This window comes from Larimichthys crocea, chromosome III (genome assembly GCF_000972845.2).
Source record: "Larimichthys crocea isolate SSNF chromosome III, L_crocea_2.0, whole genome shotgun sequence".
Classification (NCBI taxonomy): Eukaryota; Metazoa; Chordata; class Actinopteri; family Sciaenidae; genus Larimichthys; species Larimichthys crocea.
In genome coordinates, this window is record NC_040013.1 from 28,027,302 (window position 1) to 28,052,447 (window position 25,146).

Below are 25,146 nucleotides of genomic sequence, written 5' to 3' on the forward strand. Positions count from 1 at the left end.
AGCTCAGGCTAGCGCCTAGCAACGGATTTTAATTACTTTTTTTTTTTTTATTTTTTTTTTTTTTTTTTAATTAATTAGATTTTAATATTTACATTTAGCCATTTAATTACTACTGGATATTATGATTTTTGTGTTTTTGTAATATTATATAAAATATTATATATATTTATAATTTTGTAATAATATGCCTTAGGCTGTGACTTCCTCCACATCTCAGTGTTTACACACAAGCGTCAAAAAATATGTTTTTAACTACGTGATACAGTTTAAAGGAAGCAGAGCCAAAATATAACCTGCTTTTAAATCAGTACTGGTGTGGTTTAAGTTCCTAAAATGAACAAGACATAGATGTAACTTGAATTTAACAGTGATTAATGTGACATTAATTTAACAGTAATTATTGAGACTAATCTAATGAATAACTTCTCAAACCCCTAGACACACGTGGTCCATCCACACAGGTGTTTTCACTTATTTTGCCTGATTAAGTCAATAATATTTTATTTATATAGTGTCAAATCATAAAAGTTATCTCAGAGCAGGCCGTACTCTTTATAAAATAATTTAGAGAGATCCACCAGGAGAAAGCACTTGGCGACAGGGTGTAGACTTTTTGGTTGTACAGCTTGTCCCTTACTCACCTGTTGCACCTGTTAGGGTGGAACAAAATAGACCTTTGTGGTACATGGAGATAAAGTTTCATGTAATTCCCTCAAAGCTCAGCCCAACTTCAAACTAAGCAGAGATCTAATCCGCCAGAATGATTTAAAACACCTGCATGAGTGTGCAGCCCCTTCAGATTAGTCCATTTGTACCACTTGAATTCACAAATACTAAATCTAAAAAAAAAAGACAATGATCAGAGCACTGTTTATTTAGAAAATGTTTCAAAAATAATTCATGCAATGCGTATCAGAATTTCTCAAAAATAATCTAACCTATGATCAACACATTTGTTCTCACCATGACAGAAGATCTGCATCTTGATCAATAATTGCACAGAAACAACTCTAATTAATCAATTAGTAATCAGAATTAAAACAAGTGGTCGATTTCACACATTTAGAATAAGAAATAAAAATCTTAAAAATAAAACATGGCAATCAGATAAAAGCTTGCGTAGAAGGTCCCACTTTACGAGAGCAACGTGGTTACATTTTTGATCATACTGGCTCACATTCAAAGCTCTCTTTAACTTCCTGTGCTTTAATTAATAGTGCAATACTGAAATATTTCCAAAATTATTGCCATTCTCCTGAGAATCAATAACATGACCATTGTGTACATAAAAGTCACGTCACACTGAATTAACATATCATTCCCTTTTGTCAAAACCTCAAACAGCACAGCTGGCAGCATTTATATGTATCATGCCACTTGTATATACAGTATAATTATAATTAAGGAGTCCAAGAGACTTTTATAGGCTTGAATGTCCAAGTGTCAGGGTGACCCATGTGCATCAGGTCTTTGTAAGGGGAAGTGCTCCACTGGAAAGGTGGCACTTGATCCCATGTAGGCCCGTTCACTGCAATCATACCATAGTCACGAAACATCCCGTAGGAGGTCATCTGCACAGGAACAAACACAACACATTAGATTTAGGGCAACAGCCCCTTAACGTGCTACAGAAGACACACAACACACAAATAAAGATGATAACCTTCATGTCTGTTCCTCCATGTGGTCTCTGTCTTAAGGCACCAAATGGATACGTTCCATTAGCTGGGTTCAGGTCTGACCGGGCTGAGATAGCATTCTCTCCATTCTCAGGTGGATCACAGCCTTCACACTTTGATAACGGGTCCTCTTTAAAGTTATTATACCTGAAAAGAGACGCATGGATCCTATAAATAAAACTGCCAACACATGATAGAAACATCCAGCACCACCAAATCTGTGCAGGACCATACCTCATGAGGCGGACCATTGAGTCCACATCTGTGACAGCTGTCTGGTTCCTCCTGAATATCTGAGCCCGAGGATTCTGGTCCAGAGAGAACCATGGGCCAAACTTCTCAACCAGCTCATTGCAGCCACTGGCATTGAATATGTCCACATAGTACCTACATAGGAGCAATTTTATAGATAGCACAATTGCAACAAATGTAATCTATAGTATATGTTAACATAAAACTGGTCCCAAACCGGATACTTACGGTATGTTGTAACTTGCCCAGTACCCTTTCTCCAGCAGTTCCTGAGTTTTATCATTGTAAACAATGAGTCCCCTACAGCAGTAAAAGATAAGTGAGTAATGTGAGTGTGTGAAATAGAAATACAATAATCTTTTGTTTTGATTAACGACAGGATGCAAAGTCTTACGGGATCTGCTCCAGTACAACAAAGAGCTGCTCTTTAATGTCAGTCTTCCCTGGAGTGAAGTGTTTATAGTCCACGATCATCCACTGATTGTTATACCTAAAATACACACACATTTCAAACTGAGCATACGACCTTTAACCTACTTGTGTTTACTGATTCGTCAATGAAACGGATTCAGCATTACACAATAAACACTGATGACCCCATTACACAGCTATACGACCCAATTGACTTCTCATGTGACTCTTTCTTCCTTCACTCCTATAAATCCACATGACAGTCTAAAGTCACACAATACCTTATCTAATCTTGTCATCAATGGGAATTTTGAACACAAGACGAAAAGCAGCAAACAACAGAGCCTGGAAGCTGCTCGGGAGATTACATCAAGACAAAGTGGCAATAAAATGTTAAGAATTTATCAGAGCTGGTGAAAAACTCACGTTCCACTGTTGTACTTGCTGAATATGTCGGCCCACTCCTTGCCAGTAGCAGCCAGTCGATTGGCCACAATGTTCCTCAGCCATTCCAAGACACTTCCTTTGGGCTGAACAAACTTCCAGAGAGCAGGGTTACTGTTGCCAATGGTGGTTTCCAAGGTAACCTGCAGATAAAAGACAGATTAAGAACAAAATGCTACGTGCCGAGTAAAACAACAACGGCAAATTGTCAGAACAAAGAATTCTCACCAAGCCGCTACTCAGAATATAAAAGTCATCTCCAGAAAAAATCGTCCCAGGATAAGATGAGAAAGCCTGAGTCCCTCCAGGAATAGGGTCATTGCCTGAAACAGAATATCACATGATAAAATCTCATAATAATCTGTATTCAGGTCATAGACAGCAACAACACTGCAAGCCTTCAAACTTGCAAACAAATTATGCTTTTAGTTTATGGCTATATAGTTTAAAATAATTGTTTTACCAGGAGTTATATTGAATATGAAGGTAGATTTAGCTTAGCTGTCCCATGGTAACAACCAACAGCTTGGAAGCTCACTAATTAACACATTATATCTCATTTGTTTAATTGTCACAGAAATCAAAGTGTTAAAACTACAAGTTGTGGTTTTATGTGCCATCACTGTGAGTTTGCAAGCCATATTTTGTTACCTTTGGACATAGCTAGGCTAGCAGTTTCCCCCTATTTCAAGTCTTTATGCTAAGCTAATTGGCAGCTGGCTGTGGCTTCATATTTACTATATACACAAGGAAGTGTTATTGATCCTCTCGTCTAGCTATCTACAAGAAAGCAAATAAACACATTTCCTAAAATGCCTATTCCTTTAATGTAAATAATGAGGGACTCTAAAACAGGAGACACACTTGCATCCATAAACTACCTGCAGGAGAAACTTTAAAGGCAAAGATGTATTTCTTCATAATGCGCAGCATGGCCTGGTAGACGTTCCAGGTGTCATGTGACACCAGCAGTTCCTTATTGTTTGGCAGCAGCTTAATGAGAGCAGAACAGGAGCCGGATCCAAGAGGTCGAGTTTGACTGGATTTGTTCAGAGCTGATTCCAAGTCCTCCAGATCCCCGCCCAACTGGAAAAGTCTGGTTGGACAGAGAAGCAGTGGACAATGTGTACAGCAAGAAGGTTTATGATCTCTGTGAAGAAACTTGTTTTATTCACTCACATGAAGCCAAATGGGTTGAAGGAGAATGACCCTAGTGGTAATGACAGCTCGTCATTGTAGCTGTCCTCCAGTCCTTTGAGCTGCAGCAGTGCAAGACGCACCTGACAAGCAGAAACAGACAGTGAAACATCTGTTTTATGTCTTTTTAACTTTTTATTTGTCCAAAAAACACTCACTAAGTACCTGGTACCAGTACGGTGAAGTCGGCTGCTTCTCTATTTGCTCCTGAATCCACTGCAGATTGATTGTGATGAAATCCTTGAGGCGTTTGCAATAATCAGATTGAGACGTGAAGGGCCCACAGTATCCCATCAGAGTGTTCATCCAGTGCTTATAGATAAGCTAAAACAAACAGGAAGTAAGTTAAAAACCACTTGGTTAGAGCACAAACAGGCCTGTATGAATAAAGGTTTACCTGAGATGTGAGTGCAGCCTCCACTGCACCAGCAGCATACGCCTGAATACTGTCATTGTACTGACTGCTTGTAGTAACCTCCAAGAAAGACCAGCTGAAAAGAGAGCACATCTGATGTGATCTGAGTACAGGCTTACATTAATCACGTCAGTATGACACTTATAGTAGTATAAGAAGTAATTGTGTGTACTGTAGCTGGGGAGGTGACACGGAGCATAGGTTGTACCAGCAATTATTCAGAGAAACAGATGTGATTTTTCACTGAAATGTTTAATTACTCGTCTATCATATGGTTATTACATTCTGTTTTTTTTCTTCTTTATATGACTGTCAGCTGACGAGCACACATTTTATATTATTGTTATATGTTCCTTTATTCTGTTTCCTGTTATTATTTTCTTGTATCCTATATGTCCTTTTTTAAACATTTTTATAGGTGTTTCCATCTGCTCTGTGCAGCAGAGCGTCTGTAAACGCAATGAAAAAAAACAATTGGCTACAGCAATTTGTTGATATTAGAAAAGGTAGTTTTTACTTTTGAATACTTCAGTACAAAAGATGTATTGAATATATATATGATATATGTGCACACATACAAATCATAAGTCAAAACAGTGCTAAATCTGGCTGAATTATGAGTGTAAGTGTTAACATGAAGAGCCGTTTTGGAGCCGAATCTTTTTGCTGAGTCAAATGATCCGACTCCCTAAAAAGAACTGAACTTCCCATCGCTAAATGTGCTAAAATGTAGATTAATTTCAAAGCTACAGCTGAAATTAATATTCATTATTATTCAGTATGTCTTTAGCTGGGTTATTGTGGACATGTTAATGATGTTATGTCGTATTATAGACGAAAATAATGGTTAAATGAAGGTGGAAATAGTTTTTTATGTTAGCAAATGGATACACAGGCCGTACAAAATGTTTTTTTATTATTTTGACCTGTAACAAAAGGTCCATCCAGCTAAAAGACGTAAACTCACCCTGATGTTTTAATGTCATCAGTGAAGTTCGCCCAAGCCACAAAATCATCTCTGTATCCGTCGACAACAGAGAGTTGTCCGGTTTGTTTGTCGATGACAGCGCTTCGTATTTCAGCTCCAACACACACACACGTTAAACACAAACCCAACAAAACATTTAAACCCTTTGAAAAAGGTCCAACAACAATGGTCATGTTGGGCCTGGACGCCATGTTTACATGAATAAGTCACATGACACAAGAAAGCGGGTGACTGGTCACCTGACAAGGCATGGTACTTTCAAAATAAAAGACCAAATCCGGTTACTGTGTTTATGCAAACAGAGCTGTAACCTTTGAAGCCTGTACAGAAGTGACAAAAACTGCAGGCCACTTAAGACTGGCTACAGAACAAGTCACTCTCCATGTTAAAATGTCCAACAATGTTTACAGCATGGTAAAAAACAGTTTTGGTCTCATTTCCCCATTCATGGTAAGTGTACTGAGTCTGGATTTTTATTTAACTCACCAGTTCAAATTATATTAAGGCTTAAAGTTATGCATAATTAACAGCATGGCTGCTTTCACTCACACTCTGAGCTTCATAATGGCTCTGCAAAAACCTGTGGATGATGTCGTGCATACACTGTCCATTCTTTAAAGTGTCAGTGGTACAAACACACATACACACATAACGTGAGACTTTTAAAGCATGAAATAAAATTTTATATAAAACATGTGAAACATCAGTCCTGTTTCTTTGAGGCGTCATCCTATACAAAACATGTGTAATGTAAGAAATCCAGAGGTTTTTCAAGTTTGACAAAACGTTGCCCAGCTGACGGCTATTGCTCCTTCTGGACATAACATTTAGGTCCTCATTTTATTCACAGTCCTGTTTATACAGAAAAACAAAAGGAGCCTTGGTGTCGAGGCATTTAGGGGCCTCAGCCTTCATCAGCCCCGCCAGTTTCCATCGTCTCCATAATTCCCTCCATAACCTCTGCCTTTCGCTGCTTTTTGTTGGCCACTGACATGAGGAATAAACAATATGAAAGAAAGAAATTAACAAACACCGCAGTTGTTATCTTACATTATATTTCTGTAAAACAAAGGGATTGCAGATTTACCGTGAAAGTGTTCGGCTGTTTTCCGTCTCAGTGTCTCCACTGTATCCTCAGCATCAGCCCACTCCAGCACGAGGCGTCTCCCATACAGATGGGTGCTGTGGCACAGTGCAGCAAATGCTTTCTATAGAGAGAACAGGAGCTTAGCATTTATGATATAATAGTGTACACTTTAATTTAGCACTAGAGGACGGCAAATTGCCTGAAAGCTTTCATAACACACAAACCTTAGCGTCCTGTTTGGTGAGGAAGTCAATAAAGCCAAAGCCTCTGTGATTTCCTGTACCAGCTGCTTTCTTTGGAAGACGGACCGTCTTCAACTCTCCAAACGTACTGAAAAGATTAAATTATCTCACTTACAACGTTCTCTAAACATAATGTGAATAAAAAGTGTGTGTGTGTGTGTGTGACAGCTACCAGAAGAGCTCTCGGATTTCCCTGACAGTGGCTTGGAAGGGGACGTTGCGCACAAGGATTTTAGATCCTGTCTGTTTCTTCTCAGCTTGCTTTTTCTTGCGTGACACCTCAGTAACCCTGCATGAGGAGGACAAGCACTGAATGAGTAATGACAAAAGAAGTGAAGCTGCACAAACCCAAAAAGACATCAACATTTTGAAATCATGTAAAAACTTTAACCAGTAAGTAATATTTTCTTGCACATTTCAGATGTTACTGATACCAACATTTTTAATTTTAGTAGTTATTGTAACCTTTAATACAACTGTAGTTTCACAACATAGATGACAGTACAGTTGCAGCATTGATACTGACACTGATATGTTATACTGTGGTTTTAAAACTGACAGTTATACCTTGCACATTTGCTTATCTAGAGGAAATTCTCCATTATACCGTGACATTGTGATATTTACTGTGGAAATCTCCATTGCAACGATAGATAACAACACATCTTTTCAATGAAACCCTTCTGATGCACATTTTACCTTGTGGCTCTCTCAGAAATCTTCAGCTCTAATTGGTGATCATCCACAGTACAGTGCTGGTGGAGGGTTGAGACAAAGAAAACACATTAATGAGGCTGTAGAGAAAAGCTGTGAGAGATTCAGAGAGGAAATTAGGGATAGTACCTGTAGCTGTCTCAGGGCTTTCTGTGCTGCCTCTGCTGTCTGATACTGGACAAAACCATAGCCCATGGACAACAACTTGCCTGGAAATCATACCAACATTATAAGGAGGTTAACTCTGATTCAGAGATTAAAAAATAGAGAAATTCGACCAACTGTTCTGCAAAAATACAGTAAAAGTATACTGCCATTTGTCTTTATTCACCTGTTTTATCTTTCTTCTTGGAAATGGAACACGACTTGACTTTCCCACATTTGGAGAATGTCTGCAGCAAATAAAAAAACAACAACATTAAACATCTCAAACATCATGCTCTAATTAAACTTTTATTCCGTTTTTACAAATTGACCGACCTCCTGTAGTTTCTCCTCTGTCGTGCTGAAATTAAGATTCTTAATGAAAAGTGTGGAACCAGGAGCAGATTCCTCCTCCTCCTCTTCTTCTTCTTCTTCCTCCTCCACTTCCTCCTTCTTATCTTCTTTCACTGCTTCCTTCTTTTCCAATACTTTGTTAGACAAAAACGAAGGATATTCTGATTAAAAATCAGATTTGGTTATATGATTTTCATTTATAAAAAACATTCAGTTTATATATTTGAGGGATTTTACCTGGTTCTGGTCTGGCTGCCACAAAGACCCCCACAGGTGCCCACTCCAAATACAGCGGGACATGTTGAAACTAGAGTGTTTAGAGATAAGCAGTCTTTAAAGGTGCCTCTGCTTAAACATATTCTGCATGTGCAGGATTTGCTGGTAAGAAGCTGTACATACCTTACTGTAGGCGAGCCGAGTAAAGGCTCGTTTCGCCTCTGTTGGCTCAAGGAACTCGATGATGGCGGTGAGCCCTGAAGGCGGCAGCAGCACTCGGCCCAAAGAGCCATGAGGCGAGAAGAGCTCCTCCAACTCCGACACCGTCACTCCAGCTGGAAGATTTTTCACCAGGATCACAGTTGTGCTCCTCGGTGCTGCCGCCTGCACACCAGAGAGGAAAACAACACATGCAGAAAACAACTCTGGTCAAAGTAACTGGATCACAGGCAAAGAGTAAACAGAGGTTTATATTAAATCGTACCTGACTGAAGGAATCCAGACTGACAGCGTTGTCTAGTAGAAACTGTCGAGTCTCCTGGACGATCTGTGTCTCTCCCAGAGCCATCCTCACTGCAACGCTTCCCTTCGACTCCTGCAGAGAGGCATAAAGAAACTTTACATGTGCACTGCTCATACTGCTCATACTTCAGTTAAGAAAGATGTTGTGGGGAGCATTAATTTACAGGATGCAGTGTTACTCACATGGTCCAGCACTTGGCTTTTTGTGGTGTTGTATTTTTCAGCGATGGCATCTGCCACTGCACTTGTGCCCAAAAACAGGGTATTCCAGTTGTGGGAGCTGAAAGGACACAAACAATCAATAAAGAGTGATGAGTGATGGGTCATGTAATTGAACGCAAAAATAAAGTGAGTAAAAGAAACAACCAAACTTAAAGTGATTATCTGTACCTGGAACTTGAAGCTTTGCTTTTAGCATCTTTTTGCCGTTTGTAAGACGAAGAGCCAGGACCGCCGCCGTCTGAAGGATCCACCTTTTCCTTCTTCAGTGTGGAGGGAAGCAGGTGAAGCATCCTGCCCTAAAAGCACGAGAGAATGAATGTTTATCATCAGCCTCAACTTCATCTGGAATTCAAGTGAGTTAATCAAGATAAAGAAATCAAATACCTGAAATATATGTCCATCCAGCTGAGCCAAAGCTGTCACAGCATTCTCTGGTATCATGTAAGTTATGAAAGCAAATCCTTTCGGTTTCTTGGTTAGATTGTCAATCGGGAAGAGCACCTCAGATAAAGGACCTGTAAAGATAGTAAAATTATTATAAACTCAGAATAAAAAGGGTTAATTCATTGATTGCAGGCGCAGGTTTTTTTTTATTCACCGTGTTTAGCAAACAGCTCTTTGAGCTCTTCCTCTGTGCAGGTATAAGGAAGGTTTCTGATGAAGAGTCGACCGGACTCTGCGACATCTTCCTCCTCCTCATCCTCTTTGAGCTTCCTGGTGAAGTTTCTGTCAATTTCTTTTTCCTTTCTGTCTCTCTTGCCCTTACCGCCAGAGGCATCCACACGGAAGACCTCAATGTAACGGCCACCTGAAAAGGCATGTCGTGGTTAGCCAGGAGACCTGATCACACACATCACATTAACACAAACCGCCATATTTCATTCCTATATAAAACTTTATGTATGCTGTACAATGTTACAGTATTTATTAGTTAAATGCATCACTTTAGACTTTCTGAACTATTTAAGCATTAAAGTTGCTATCAAAGCTAGGTAGCTTCTTAAAGCACACAAAATTAAAAGCTGCATCTGAGGATTATTTTTGTCATCAATAATCTGCCAGTCATTATGTCTGGGTTTGTCCAACCAATAGTCCAAAACCCCCCAAATATGTAACTTAGTTTTTGCTTGAAATTCAATTTAAACAATTAGTCCATTATTAAAATCTAAATATTTTCACATATATAAAGATATTTACCCCTAACATACACTCAAGAATCATGCACAAAAGTTTATAGGATATAGGATAAAATATTTCTCACCTATATAGTCTTTATTCTTCTTCAAGGCCTTTTCCACCTGCTCCTCAGAGTGCAAGTCCACATATACGTAACCTGAAACACGCACATAACACATCAGCAATATGTGGTCCTGTATGCAGTCAACACGTATAATAAACCTATAAATTATGGTGAAAAAAAAAACATTAAAAATGCCTTCAGTAACATACCTGTTCTATTTCCGCTTTCGTTCTTCCCAATCCTGATTGCTGCAGGCTTCAGCGGAGTCATGAACTCTCGGATTTGTTGCTGTTGATGTCGCACATAGAAAATATGTTAGTCTCAATGTTTGTGAAGTGGAATAATCTTTGTTGCACCTCCAAAAATCAGGAAGCTCTTGTTCACTCACCTCTTTCACATTGAACGGAGCTCCTCTCAACTTCACCGTGAACTCTGTCACCGGCTCCATCTGCAGCAAACAGATGTGGGTGTGAACCAGTGCAAACTGAAATCAAATACTGCGCTCTACTGAATATTAATATTTAACATGTAGATGTATTTGAACACTCACATCTTGCTTGGCAGTCTTCTTCGCTTTGCTCTGCTTCTTATCCTCAGACGAAACTGAGGTTTTGGTCTTTGAGGTGTCGCCACTCTCATAGGCGCTGTCTGTGTGCTGTACACAGCCATGATCCACATCTTCATCTTCATCTTTGTCTTCCTCCTCCTCCTCCTCTTCTTCACACTCCTCCATTGTGTCATCTGTCTTTGCCACCTTTGAGCGCAAGTACTCCATATCTGATAAGCCAGACTTTAGTGCTTCTTTAGTGGCACCTGCAAGAAACAGCCCATCAGTTGCATCCTAATTGAGGGGCTGCACAAACAAGGAGCCTTGAAATAATCATGAGGAAGACTGCTCCCCTTAAATAAGCGTCTAAAATCAAATATTTCCAGGTTTAGTGCTATAAAGTTTCCCTAAAATGCCAGAAAAAAGTAAACACTAGCAGTAAACTGGGGAAATGTTCATCATTTTGGGTATCATGAAGAAGTTAAACACATTCTGTAAGCAGTATCCACCCCCTAAACTGAGACACAGCTCTCATCTACCGACACCCAGAAAGGACCACTATTACCAACCTTCATCGTCATCTTCATCTTCTTCCACATCCTCATCCTCATCCTCTGACTGGTCTGAATCAAAGTTGAGGTAATCATCTGAAGCAGGCTTCTTCTTGCTCTGAGTCTTCTTCGGTTCACCGTCACCCTCAGGTCTTTGCTGCACGGTGTCGTTCGCCCAGGTCGGTGCTTGGCTTCGATTCTGATGTACTGACAGAAACTCTTTGAATCCCTGGTCGTCTTCCAACTGACGTGGACAAAAAGAAACAACGATGATTAGAGCACCACATAAACAAGAAAAAATAAAGTGGGTCACACGCACGTTTAATGTGTGCTTATGAAACTGATATAGGAATATAAACAAGACAGATTGCCGGTGGTTGCTTGTTGTCTGTTGTGTGTATTCGACTGCTTGTCTCTTACCTACCATCCACATTCAGATCATTCAATAAATAATACAACTAACTAACTAACACTTAATAGCAGGCAAACATAGTTGCTGACACATTTACTCACATTTCCAAGGGCGCTGACGGTTTCCTTTTTCTCTTTCTTCTTTTTCTAAAGACAGAAACAAAAATACATTTACAGTATTATTCCATAGTGACTCAAAAAAACAAAACTACATTATTATTCTCCACTGAGACAACATACAGTAATATACTGGGGCAAGAGATTTTCTAACAAAACCCTGCCTCTCTTGGGAGTAAAGTCTCAAAGTCTGAAGGGGAAGGGGGGCCAAGAAATACCTTTTAAATATCCGACTTACAACAACCTTAAAGTGTATAACCATTACAAGGCTGAAACCAACCCTCCCTACATATAAACACATGGACCCTGAGGGGTCAGATGAAGCACATTACATATTTATTAAGGCTCCATAATTATGTTTTGGGGCTGGTTACTTGTTCGTATGTATGTGCATGAATGTTCGAGAATGTATATTTAATTTAATATATTTGATTTGGAGTGGATTTGTCTGTCTTATTTATCTATTTAACTATAATGTGTACAAATGTAGTCCACAGCTAAATGGAGGAAAATGTAAATGTTGTTACTGTTGTTGATGAAAAATAAGTTAAAAACAAAATGATATACTGTAGCTATCCAGACAATAACATTAGAAAGATTAAGTCGTTTCTCACTTTGCATGTGATGGAAATAAAAATAAAACCAACAAAAAGCAATCTTTGGCCACAAACAGTCTGAAGGATATTTGTTTAATCCAACCTGACAGAGCAAATACTTCACCCGACTATGGTCCCATCCATGCAAGTTAATATTCTGCACATATAATACAGAGATACATTTACTTATAGTTAATATTCTGCACATATAATACAGAGATACATTTACTTATGAGACTAGACCCAACTCAAGATGGTGCAATTATAAATGTGTCAAACTAAATGTATGTGTTTAATACTTCATACTTTGTGTTTCTGTGTTGACATCTAGTCTTCTTCATTATGAATTAATGTCAGCTGTATGTGATGTATGGAAATGCTGATTAACTGAATGTGCAGTGAAGGAATATTTAGGTATTATTTACTGTTTCATCTGATTTATGGTAATTTGTTTTAGGAACACCTCAGTCTTCCTCACAGGTCTTTCGGGTCTGCAGGTACCTTTTTGCCGTCAGTGTCTGCAGGAGTGGAGGGTTTGTCCGGGCCTGAGCTCTGGGTATGTTTGCTCCAGGCTTTTGCTTTAGTCGGGTCTCCAAAAGCTTTACACATCTCCACCTACAACAACAAAAAACAATCGGTGATGTCCACACAATGTCAACAACACGCGTGTTCAGTCGTGAGCTGGAGCCGTACCGTCACTCTGGAGGTGTCCACGAAGCTCTTGTTGAGATGTTTCAGGGCTTTGGTCGCATCTTCTTCGGACTTGAAACCAACAAAGCCGAACTTACGGAACTTCCCGTCCTTGGTGAACTTCAGAGAGCAGTCTGTCACGGTGCCAAAGGCAGCAAACATCGACCTGAACCTCTCCTCCTTCATCTGCACACAAGTTACACAGTTACAGGTGTACTGAAACAAAATGTTACCCTCACATATCTGATGACATCCGGGTGTTTTACTTACCCCGTTTGGGAGGTTTTTAACGATGAGTCTCGACATTGTTGATATCTGATACTAATATAACATAAGGTTTAAATATATGTCAACAAACAAGCGTGGACCTCTCCACTAAGTCGCCATATTGAGTGGGAGGAGCTTCTTCTTCTTCTTCTGACGTATATGAGTGCACATTACCGCCACGTGGTGACTGGAGTGTGAGGCAATGCTCTCTCTCACTTTTAAAAATAAATCTGTTAATTAATTAAGTATATGTATCCCTGGTGAGTAGCACCATAAGCTCATTTAAATTTGAATTTAATGTAGGTCCAGTGAGGAGACAAAGTTTCAAAGGGGCCATTTTTGATTTTAAGATTAAATTTCTTAGAAAACGTACATACAAAAAAACAAAGCACAAGGTGTTATAAACATTAGGATTTATACTGGGGTTCTGTTTTTTGCATGTCTCGTGCACTTGCCTTAGTTGGCCTGTGTTTTGCTGAGGATGGCAGGGCGAGATAATTATAAATCAGTAGTTCAAGGACAGGAGAGACAGGCCTGAGAAGTGTCATTTTGATACATAATTTTCATTGCTGATCAGACTCATCAGTGAGGGAGGTGTCTGAGACAGCCCATTTTTAAAGAAATGTATAAGAGCCAACTGTTAGAGCTCCTCAAGGAGCCTTTTCTCTGTAACCCCCTCTTGTGTGTTGCACTGTTAAACGCTCCTTCTTGTACAAGAATAATAAATTCAACTTAAACTTTGATACTTTGAATCCAGTCTTCCTTATTCAAGGATTTTTCTTTAAACATTCCCGTAACACAAGGTGTACTGACAGAGTCTTTGGTCATCATGCATTAGAAAAGTGTGCATTTATGGCCAAGATACAATAGAAATAATGTGTTCCAACCCTCTGGCTGAAGCACTCAGACTAAGTTGGAGTTTATTCGACGCCTCGCTTTCTCCAGCAAAAGGTGCATATAACAATAATTTTGTTTACTGGAAATGAACACATGGATCAGCTTTTCAGAGTCATCTAACTGTAGCTATGCTTCTGAGATAATGAAATGATGTGTTTACTACAAATTCAGGTCAGCATCTGAAATCACAAGTTTTTGTTAAACTCACGAGGGAGGACAACAAAGATTGAATCCAGGTCCTCAAAGCCTTCAGGGCCTGCTCAAAGAATCTCTGCTTTGTCCTTGTTTATCCTTAATTTGTCTCTACCAATATCTACCAGCATTGCATTGGTTAAGGTCATTCATTGAGCCAAGGTAGTGGGGTATTTGAACCCCCAAATAGGAGTTTATGCAAATTAAACAGCATTGGATCAAGAATTGACCCCTGAGTGACTCCACATGGAACGCTAAATCCCAACAGAGAATGATCTTCTAGTAAGAACTGTATCTGTGTGTGTTCAAGTGTTCAAGAAATATTATGGGCAACAGTTACAAAGTCTGAGCTAATTAACAACCCCTTTCAAAAGTGGTGTTATAATAGCATGTTTCGATTTCGAAAGTCTGCAGAAGATCTTAAAATTATAAACAAATGTCCAGTGGTTAGTGGATATTCACCTTACATAGATAAAACCCACTAAGGATCAAAATCATCTCAAACATGCATCATTACTTTATCTTGAGGTCCTGTTTTGTGTCAAACCTAATTATTGTTGTTTATGTTGTGCATAGAGTGTGTAACCTGGGGAATGGGGGTGGAAGAAAAACAGGGTTAACACTGACGTTAAAGCTGTCATGAGTAGTTTGGTATGTGCTCTGTACTTGAAAAACAACAGGGGGGTGGATGGAGGTCAAGTGGGTTGTGAGTGCCCTCGTGGGTTAAGCTGGCCCTATATGGGCTGTGCTCCTGACTGCTCAACACTTTGTTGCATGAAACACCTTCATGTATTGGTAAAAACCTGGTCTGTCTAACATTAAACGACATAAATGATGACCGTTATCTCTAACGAGCCGCTATCACAAACAGGCAGTTTCACTCCAGTGCACCAGTCCAGATTATTCTTCTCAGTTTGTTTTGCTCTTTTCCTTTTCATGACTTTTTTCTTGTATGTTGTATATTGTGTTTTATAGTTGTATTACACAAATAAACATACTTAAAATAGGGACATTCTTCTAACTGAAAATAAAGAAATTTCAGCTAAAGAAAAAAAAAATCTGATCCTGCTTTCCTCTCTGCTACCAGAATTAGTTTTGAAGTTAAGCTGATTATATGAGTTAGGAATTTAAGTCAAATACTCAAGATGAATACTCAACAGCATTACTGTAACTGAGTGGCCTCATTGTCCTTCAGAGTACCTTCTAAGGCAGCTTTGCTTTCATTCAGATAGATATGTGATTAAATATTGCCCCTTTTTTTGGAACAGACAACACTTCCAGAGCAGTTTGATCTATATTTAGTATTGATACTTCTAATATTGTTTCTACCCCTGACACACACTTCAATGAACTCTTTGTTCTACAAAGCTGAAATATCAGGTAGCCTAAATGGAATGGAAAGGTCACATTGTTTAGAAAACATTTTTCATAAAAGGATCTTTATTAAAAAATGAAAGTTGTACAAACAAAACATTAATTACATCAAAATATTACAACTTTATTAAGATCACTTTTTGCAGGAAAAGTAACAAGATAAGTAAAGACAAATAATTAAACAATGCACCATAATTTACAGTATAATTTATTACCATGTCACTTTTTGATACAATAATCTATTGTGTTGTGTTTGTGGACTGTAAATCCTTATAGCAAACACTTATCTGTGACATAAATATTAAAATACTTCACATGCTTGAGTAATGGGTTTTATTTCATATAGAAGATGTTAACAGTGTTGTCCTTGCTCCATCAGCACGGCGGGCATTTTTGTTGTTGGAGGACTGAAACTCATTCTGGATTTCAAGGAAGGTTTTGTTCTTGGTCTCAGGAATGACAAAGAAAATGTACGTTGCCATTAAAGAGCAGATGACCAAGAACACGAGGAAGCAGTACTGCTGCAGCCCGAGCTGTGCAAAAAAACCCATAATATAACACAAATTAGGTTTTAATAATAAAACAATAAAACATATGAAAAATGAAGACATATCGTCATGTTCAATCAGTTTGGACACTTACCACAATAAAAGGGAAGACCAGGCCGATTAAGAAGAAGCTGAGCCAATTCACTGACCCTGCAATCATGTACGCTGCAGGACGTGTGGTTTGTGTGAATAGTTCAGTGGTCAAGATGTTAGTAACGCCACCTTGAAAGAAGAAGAAACAACCAAAGGAAATCAGTATGTTTGTTGAGGAAATACTTCAAAATTACTTATTTTCAGTAGTTACCTGGTCCTAAGCCAAAACTCAGGATGAAAGCAAACACACAAATCATGCTCAAGTATGGAATCACTGGGCTGGCATCCTGAGAGAAAGACAGAAGTGTTATCTACGGTTATATGCATGACATTGCATAGAGGACTGGTTCAGTTATCTATCTATGTTTACAAGGGTTGGGGGTAATTACCTGAAAACTGAGCGTCAGCGTGAATAATATGCAGCAGATGCTCATCAAAGTGTATCCTCCTGTGATGAGTACTTTCCTTCCCAGACATTCAATGAGCATACCCTGTGAAACACACAGCATGTCACAAGACCACAAATACTCTGACCTTTCACTTTTATTCTGTCAAATCCTGCTTCACAAATTGATGTTTTGCCAAACTGATACTTACACATGTTAAAGCTGTGATGCATTCACAAGCACCAGTGCCAATGGTCACATATGGTATTTTATGAGCGGGAATACCAGATTGTTTGAACAAGTAACCTGCGTAGAAGTAAATCTACAGGAGAAATATAGAAAACCAAATTACAAATAAAAAATATCTTTCAGTTAAAAGTTGCCAATGCAGACATTGAGGAATACTACAGTATATATCATCATGTACATACAGCGTTGATGCCGTTCATCTGTTGTGCAATGTTCAGCAGCACGATGGTGAGCAGCTGCCAGCGGACACTACGATCGGTTAAGAGCTCCCAGGGTTTCTTGGCTTGGAAACCTGAAAAGTTATTCTTCTCCTTTTCGATATCCTCCCATTCATCATCATAGCTGGCACCGTGCAGCTGCTTCAGGGCTTCACACAGAAAAGCACATGACACACACAGTGACTGTAGTTTTTCTCCTCACACACATTTCTTCTCAGCTGATCAGAGCTACAGAGAATTTTGAGAGTCCTATCAGAAGGTTTCTTGAGTGAAATCAGTTTCTTTGCACACGTGAACATGTGATCACATGCTTGGACTTACATCTGTGAAGGCTGCCACACAAAGAGAGTCCTCAACCTTTCAAACCAAGCTGCCATGTGCACGAAATCATTCTTTACAGGCCAAAAATAAAGCCACACTCAGTGTCAGGCCGTATCAGCTTACCTTTCTTACATCCCTCCTCATCTCCTTTGTCGATCAGCAGGTAGCGCGGGCTCTCTGGGAACCAGGGCAGGATGAGGAGCTGCAGGAACGCTGGGATACATGTGGTGGTGAGCAGGATGGGCCAGTACTCTTCTTTACCCAGGAGCTCTCTGTGAAATCACACAGAAAATAATGATTCAATCCTGTGAACACAGATTCTGAGGAAGGATTCTTTGATATTTTGTGTGAAGTCAAATATTTTCAGCCAGTACTTGAGGCCATTCACTTGTCCAATAAAGATCCCAGCAGTGATGAAAATAGAAGTTCCCATTCCCATCGCACCACGAAGTGCAGTTGGAGCTATTTCCCCCAAATACTGAGGTTGAACACAAATGGCAACGCCTGTGAAAATAAAGCATGAATTTATTTATATTTATCAAGATAATATCACATTAATTATAAAGATGTATTTCTGAATTATTTACCCGCATTTATTCCAGTGAAAAAACGTCCAATGATGAGTAATTCAAATAATCCTGTTGGGTAACTCAGACCCATCAGCAGAGCAGCCATTAATGCAAATATGTTATTGGTCAGCAGTGCCCCTTTCCTGGAAAAACATTGGATTACAACTTGAAATAATGAAAAACAATATAGAATTAGGATTTTTCCTTAATGGTTTTTTTTGTCCGCACCTCCCCAGCTTCACAGACAACGTCCCACCGATTGTTGCTCCTATGAATCCTCCTACGGTGAATATAGACACGATAGTGGACCAAAGCAGGGTGAGAATCTCTTCTGATATGTCCGTTTGGTAACGCTCCCTCCAGGTTTGGTTGATGAATTCATGCACATACTGGAGATTAAAGGAGGTAAACACATACATCTGTGTATTACTGTGCATGCATCATTACCAAAAACCACTATGTAGGGGATATGAAATAATAATTTGATTAATCAAGCTGCTGTTTTGATAACAGATTAACTGTTAAGGTTGTGACAACACTTCTCAATACAAATCAATCAGTCAATTAATGTAGAACTATTCAGCAGATTAATCCATAATGAAAATAATCATTAGATGCAGTCTTGTATAAAATAATTACAAATTAAACTGCACCTCAAATACAACAGTAAAATCCTGCTTTTACATTAATACCGGAGGCATAGTAACCTAATGATATAATATATAATAACATAACAGTCACCAGGGACATTCTTCTGCACTGACTTGATCCTATGTGTATACTTTTACTTAAGTAACATTTAGAACATCCACCACTGATTAGCGTTGTAACAAAAGAGCATAAATACTGTACACTTGTGCTCTATGATATTACTGTATACGTTATATTAATTATACACTTAGAATACCACTGTGCTCCAGAGTGTCTTTTCTCTCCCTCTTGACATCCATTATCATTATTATAACTGGTCCAGTGACAGACAGTTGGGTTTTTACCATCGTGGGTGCATTGATGACTGATATGTTATATCCATACTGAAAGGTTCCTCCTATACACGCAGCACAAGCAGCCAGCAGAAGAGATCTGTTTGGAAACTGCAATAAAACAGAGACACAAAGAACAAACATCAGCATATAATCATGGATAGGAAGCGTCCCACCACGTCTGCACATCCAGTTTTTTCTTTAAAACTCGTGATAATCCACATACCTTCGTCTGCTCTCTATCTTTAAATCCTTTAACAAGCAGAGGTTCAAATTCATAAACAGATTCTCGGGGCATTTTGTCCCTGATGTTTAGGCTAAAGTAGAGTCCAGTGTTGCTTGGCAAGTATCCTTCATGTAAAGAGCTTGCTCCCAGAGTGAGAATGACATGAGTAGGGAACTTAAATAAGGCCAGAGCATGATTTTTTTCCCAAGGGTGCTACAATTGATTGGTCAGCGAGTGACCGTGGGGTGAGGATAATCAACCACATTATTCCATGTCCATCAAGATTTCACAGCATTAAAACTGTTTGCATCAAAATGACAAGGGGGAAGTACCTCTATTAAAGTAACCTAAAAGTAGTTTCAGAATCTAAGCTGTATTTCCCAGAAAACATAAAACAAATAAAACATGTTGATAGTTTTGACTTAGTGAAGGTAACATCAGCAGAGATTTCCAAACAGCCGTAAAGGAAGCAGAGGGAGAGATGAACTGCAGACAGTAGACTAGTGTTCATGTTGAGAGAGATGCCCTTGCGTACAAACCTCACAAACTTTCACCTATAAGAATATCTTTGATATTTTGTTTCACACAGTAACAAACCATAAATCTTAAATGTAGTAATATAAGACTTCATGTACAGTTATGTAGGAACTGAACACACAAAAAGCCAAGTGATAAATTCTCTTATGTTACAAACTTCTGAAGAGTGAAGTGATGTGAACATCTGCAGCAGCTACAGTCTGAATGCACCATGTGTTTGTTATTCTTTGTTTCTGCAGGGTAGAAAACATTGAACCTCTTCACGGTTTTATCATGAGGCTTATAAACAACAAGTATGGCCGGGATACTTCATTTATTGTCTTCATCATGCACACTATTCCAGTGGACCTCATTAACAGCTAATTAATATTCATAACTGAAGACATAATGCATGTTTAGACTATGAGAAAGCAATAAGCTTTATCGGATTACCAATTTTTACAACTGCATCATGCCAAACACAAAAGTTCAACACTAACCTACAATTCAAAAACTTCATTAACAATACGCAAAACATGTAAATAAGCAATTAACTGGTTAATAAATTGGTAAATAAATGATTAATTATCATCTAAGTAACCAGTAATAAACTATTAGTTACACCTTACAAACCTTTTAAAAAAATGGAATCACATAACATCGCTTACATTTCTCTTCAACACTTGTACAGTATTAATTTGAGCAAAGGTGGAGATGTGGTGATAAAATGGTGAGTTTGCATAACAAACAAAATCACAGTAAACTGGCTAAAAAGTTAAAAGAGAATGATACAGAAAGTACACACAGAGGTTTGATTTGAACTTATTTGAGCTTACCTTTTTCTTTGATTGTTCAGGTCCCTGACTGATATTCATTTTGGAAGCTGCCGTAAAATGATGTTTGAGTGAACCATCTATAATGGATGTTCCACTTCAGACGAAGCTCTTACATAATAATAGCAGCCAGCCTACTGGAAGGTGCAGCATATGATCTCAGCTCCAGGGGGGAAACTCATTAACTCTTTAAAGCACATGCACAGTGCTGAGGTTTGCCCTCCGGTAAGGGAAGCCTGCTGACCCAAATACAGAAATAATATTCAGACTTTGTTGTGCAAACTAATATAATGAGGCACTTCATATGTCTGAGGGACAAAGAAGAGGTCAACAGCTGAGCGTAGCGGGTCACAGAAACTCAGAAACAACAGCAATTATGGTGAAGAAGTTACAATCCATGGTTAAGATTAAAATAGTTTTATTATGTGACTCAGATTTAAAGTACTACACCTCTGTGTAGGAAGCACAGGAAACCATTAACTATTTGGATGCATGAACTAATCTTCTAGCATGTAGGGTATTTTTTTTTTAATTTTCACTGTTGATCCTCATGTCATTAACAACTTTTATAGTTATTTCTGTGCTATGAGACTCAACCAGACTGAAATTCAGTTCATCAGTTCAGTTGATGTTGCACAATCTCAATAATTGTTCTCTGGAATGTGATATTGGAGTTCCTGCAATACCAGTTTGGAGAAAATAGTTTATTATCAACAAGCTATCATCTGTTAAATGATTGGAAACAGATTTTTATAAATGATACTGGGAGTGGATCCAGAAGGCTGGTGGATGAGTTTTGATTTATAGCAACAGTGAGATCTCTAGAGTCTAAAGTTGAGAAATGCTTGGTACCAGCAAATGCACAACGTGTGTCAATTGAAGTTTGCAGTTCGTATTGGGGATGTTGGCATGTTGTATCTAATGATACAAATTTGTTTTTGAAAAATTATGCAAATTTATTGTTTAAAAAGGAAGAAACAGCAGGAGATGTGTTAATGAGTTTATCAATGGTTGAGAAAAAAGTGTTGTAGTTCTTGAGGGTGTTTTTGAAGAAGTCCAAGTCAACAGTTTAGATTTTCTTCTAGTTGCTTTGTTATGACCACTGCAAAAGTCTCTTAATATTTCACTACAGCAACATTGTTTTTTTTATGAATATATCATCTTGTTGAATAATAAGTTGGGTACGTTTGGCGGCCTCCCTGCAGTAACTTTGAGGAATCTCCACCATATAAGAACAAGTTTGGGTGGATAACAGTCTCCAAGACTTCATAAATTCATGAGTCATTCACCAGTATTTCATAAATCTGTTACAGGCAAATAATAAGAACAAGTTTTAGATTGCCAGGTTGCAGCTAGTGTTTATCCTCCTCCAGCAGGGCACTTGATTTATTGTTTTCATCATGCGCATTCCTCCTCCTCATTACAGCTTCTTAATATTTATAGCTGAAGACATGATGGATGATTAGAATATGAGAAACCAAAAAGCTTTATTGGACATTATGCCAAGTACAAATAATCAACATTAAGCAAAGGTTAGTTAGAGTTTTTCAGAACCATCCACCCATTATCTGTAACTTGTAATCTTATATTCATCGAGATCAGGTTCCTATCCCAGTTGATTTAGGAACTGATCACAGAGCACATAGAGACAAACAACCATTCACAGGCAATTTAGAGACACCAGGTAATGTAGTGCATGGTTTTGGACCTACAAACATGCAGACTTAAAACCAGTTGACCACCTTTTTTAGAACCTATCCAATTATCCTCATTAGGGTCACGGGGGGCTGGAGCCCATCCCAGGTGACTTAGGACTTCATCATAAGGCACATAGAGGCAAACAACAACCACTCACTTGTGGACAATATAGAGTAACATATTGAGAAACATATTTGTTTTGGACTGTGAGAGGAATAAGCAAAAGTGCAAACACAAAGGAACTTGGAACTTTCTTGCTGTGAGGTGACAGTGAATTTAAATAAAAAAACAAAAAAGGAAAAAACAATAACACTGGGGAACACAATTTTTGTTGAGTTAGGTCTGACAGCTGTTTTTAACTAATTTTTGGGTGCGGAATCCAAAACTGATCTCAGTGTTTCTCTATCACGTCAAGTTTGAACTATAGGATGATGCATAACAAACAAAATCACAGTAAACTGGCTAAAAAGTTAAAAGAGAATGACACAGAAAGTACACACAGATGTTTGATTTGAACTTACCTCTTTCTTTGATTGTTCGGGTCCCTGACTGATATTCATTTAGGAAAGCTGCCGTAAAATGATGTTTGATGTATTACCTCTTTCTTTGATTGTTCAGGTCCCTGACTGATATTCATTTAGGAAAGCTGCCGGTTAATGATTTTTGAGTGAACTATCTATAATGGATGTTCCACTTCAGATGAAGCTCTTACATAATAATAGCAGCCAACCTACTGGAAGGTGCAGCATATGATCTCAGCTCCAGGGGGGGAACTCATTAACGCTTTAAAGCACAGACATGATCTGGAAGAAAGGAAATATATACCTATGAAAATAAAACACTAAGGTGGAATAGTTACAAGCTTTGAAAACTACAAAAAACAGCATGAAACGAAATAAAACTTACAACGGTATGCCCATGGTTACAAGGTTAAGAGAACAGCCAGCACAAATCCTCTTAATTCCTACTATGCTACCTTTCTGTTTGCAGATATTGATAGTATTGACCTATTGGGAGCTGCACACACCTCTCACCACACTGTCTCAACTGTGACTGCACAAACAAGTTGCCATGTAGCTGTAGATGAGTCCAATCGTAATCATCTGGCAAGTCTAACTACAGCTAATCAGTGGAGTTTTGCTTATCTGGAGGGTAATGTTAGGGATAAATATTTCACCAGTAATACAAGTGCTGTATTATATCAGAAAACAATGAGTGTTGTTATATTACTTAACATAAGTGTTATGATGCACTCACTCACATAATAATTGTTGGCACATTAAGGGTGTGGTTGGTTACACATAGGTTGTTGTTGTTAAAGATCTGCACACCCAGGGTGTAATAAAATAACATGCTCTTACAGTTTTGTCCAGTTGCTAACACACTGAAATGACATGGATAGCACAAATATTTAAACAGACACACAGGAAGCAAAACCTCATCGCAAATCTCCAAAACTTTAAACACATTTTCTGCTTTGCACACATTTTGCAATTCGAAGTGGCTCTTTTTAAGTGTACTGAACGCGGCTCTCTGCATAAGACACAACAATCTGACATAAAGTCACATGTTGCAATTTCAAAACACACCATAAAATAAAATGACACTACATGAGCTCATTGGCCACTATATGTGCCACCTGGGCAAACATGGTGTTATGTAATTGTTAACAATTCAATCAGGAAGTAACATTAAGCTGTGGAGAAAAAACTTGACATGCTAGAAGAAGAAAAACTGGCTGCAATTTTGGAATCAGCATGCCAATTTTTAGTTTTAGTTTTATTAGAGCTTGTTTCTTCTTAGTTTTTTTATTATTCATTTTCCGCCCTTTTTCGCCAATTAATGCGGCCCACAGCGGTGAGAGGACCCCAACAAATTATATATCAAAATGTGTGTTTTCATCCCGAATCCAGTGCTATTACTTTCCTAAGAGATTTGCGAAAATTTCTCATAGGAAATAAATTTCAACAGACATTTTCAACAATGAACTGCTCTGGCATACTTTCACCGAGTCACTTCATTTAAGCTTAAAAATGTAGGTACTCTTGCCTTCTCTTCAGTGATTCACTTCACTTATCGACACCTTTTACCGTTTTTAAACTATCAATGTTTGTGCTAGAGTAGATGTCATCATCAGCTAGAGTGAGGAGCAGAGAAAAAAAATCTATGAAAAAATAAAATGTATTCGACTACCGTGGCCTCAAATACCCCACTACATACATGATTTATACATAGAAACGTAGAAAAATTTGTCTTCTCACTCACATTCATCTGCTAAAGCTGTCAGCCTTATAGTTTTGGCGTAACACACAAAAATGCACCAGCAACACCCATCCACAGCCTCATAGACTGCCATGTTAATTTGAGAAGAGAAATTACCAGAAGGAGCAGGGAGCACCTGTGCTTTCTCTCACTCCCGAGGCCAAAGTTTATACAATTTTCACCTGAAAATGGGCAAGGAAATGGTCCACGAGACGAGGATTCTCACGGTCATTTCGGATTTTGGTTTGCGGCACACCTTTATGGCATTTTTGGCCACCTCTTCGAGGGACTTCATTTGAAGCTTTTCTGTGTCTCTCAGGAGTCAAAGGGGGAGGGAGTGAAGCGTGCACACCTGTGACTAATTACCTGTGACACACACACAGGGAGGAGAGGGGGGAGGGGCTATTTTCAAAATAAGAGTCCCTTCAAAATAAAAATAAACATGTTAAAAACGACTATTTGAGGTGTGCTTTTT

General features: G+C 38.6%; 3 protein-coding genes across 5 annotated transcripts; all 3 read right to left on the reverse strand.

The window, feature by feature from the left end:
- Positions 1-855: 855 nt before the first annotated feature.
- Positions 856-5,774, reverse strand: plbd2 (phospholipase B domain containing 2). Its single transcript, XM_010733712.3, has 12 exons — positions 5,366-5,774; positions 4,381-4,474; positions 4,149-4,307; positions 3,966-4,066; positions 3,668-3,882; positions 3,015-3,109; positions 2,769-2,929; positions 2,326-2,421; positions 2,160-2,231; positions 1,914-2,066; positions 1,664-1,826; positions 856-1,571 (listed from the first exon to the last, which is right to left on the reverse strand). Exons 1-12 carry the CDS (start codon positions 5,575-5,577, stop codon positions 1,401-1,403), a joined length of 1,692 nt encoding a protein of 563 aa, XP_010732014.3. The 5' UTR covers positions 5,578-5,774; the 3' UTR covers positions 856-1,400.
- A 272-nt stretch (positions 5,775-6,046) lies between these two features.
- On the reverse strand, positions 6,047-13,468 carry rbm19 (RNA binding motif protein 19). Its single transcript, XM_010733714.3, has 24 exons — positions 13,310-13,468; positions 13,043-13,225; positions 12,851-12,964; positions 11,739-11,783; positions 11,244-11,469; positions 10,678-10,940; positions 10,516-10,575; positions 10,337-10,415; positions 10,149-10,220; positions 9,486-9,695; positions 9,272-9,402; positions 9,056-9,183; positions 8,849-8,945; positions 8,628-8,738; positions 8,327-8,527; positions 8,165-8,234; positions 7,910-8,061; positions 7,761-7,821; positions 7,559-7,638; positions 7,415-7,470; positions 6,888-7,004; positions 6,698-6,803; positions 6,474-6,594; positions 6,047-6,373 (listed from the first exon to the last, which is right to left on the reverse strand). The coding sequence occupies exons 1-24, from the start codon at positions 13,343-13,345 to the stop codon at positions 6,291-6,293; spliced, it is 2,802 nt and encodes a 933-aa protein (XP_010732016.3). The 5' UTR covers positions 13,346-13,468; the 3' UTR covers positions 6,047-6,290.
- Positions 13,469-15,916: 2,448 nt separating this feature from the next.
- slc2a11b (solute carrier family 2 member 11b) lies at positions 15,917-24,873 on the reverse strand. Of its 3 annotated transcripts, none has more exons than XM_027278009.1 (12): positions 24,808-24,873; positions 19,149-19,247; positions 18,382-18,542; positions 18,172-18,296; positions 17,959-18,088; positions 17,708-17,856; positions 17,228-17,412; positions 17,008-17,118; positions 16,800-16,901; positions 16,622-16,697; positions 16,412-16,539; positions 15,917-16,302 (listed from the first exon to the last, which is right to left on the reverse strand). In XM_027278009.1, the coding sequence occupies exons 2-12, from the start codon at positions 19,149-19,151 to the stop codon at positions 16,108-16,110; spliced, it is 1,365 nt and encodes a 454-aa protein (XP_027133810.1). In that variant the 5' UTR covers positions 19,152-19,247; positions 24,808-24,873; the 3' UTR covers positions 15,917-16,107. The 3 variants fall into 3 exon arrangements, with proteins under 3 accessions (XP_027133810.1, XP_019110454.2, XP_019110452.2); XM_019254909.2 differs by lacking the exon at positions 24,808-24,873 and adding an exon at positions 20,715-20,824; XM_019254907.2 differs by lacking the exon at positions 24,808-24,873 and adding an exon at positions 19,363-19,496.
- Positions 24,874-25,146: the final 273 nt, after the last annotated feature.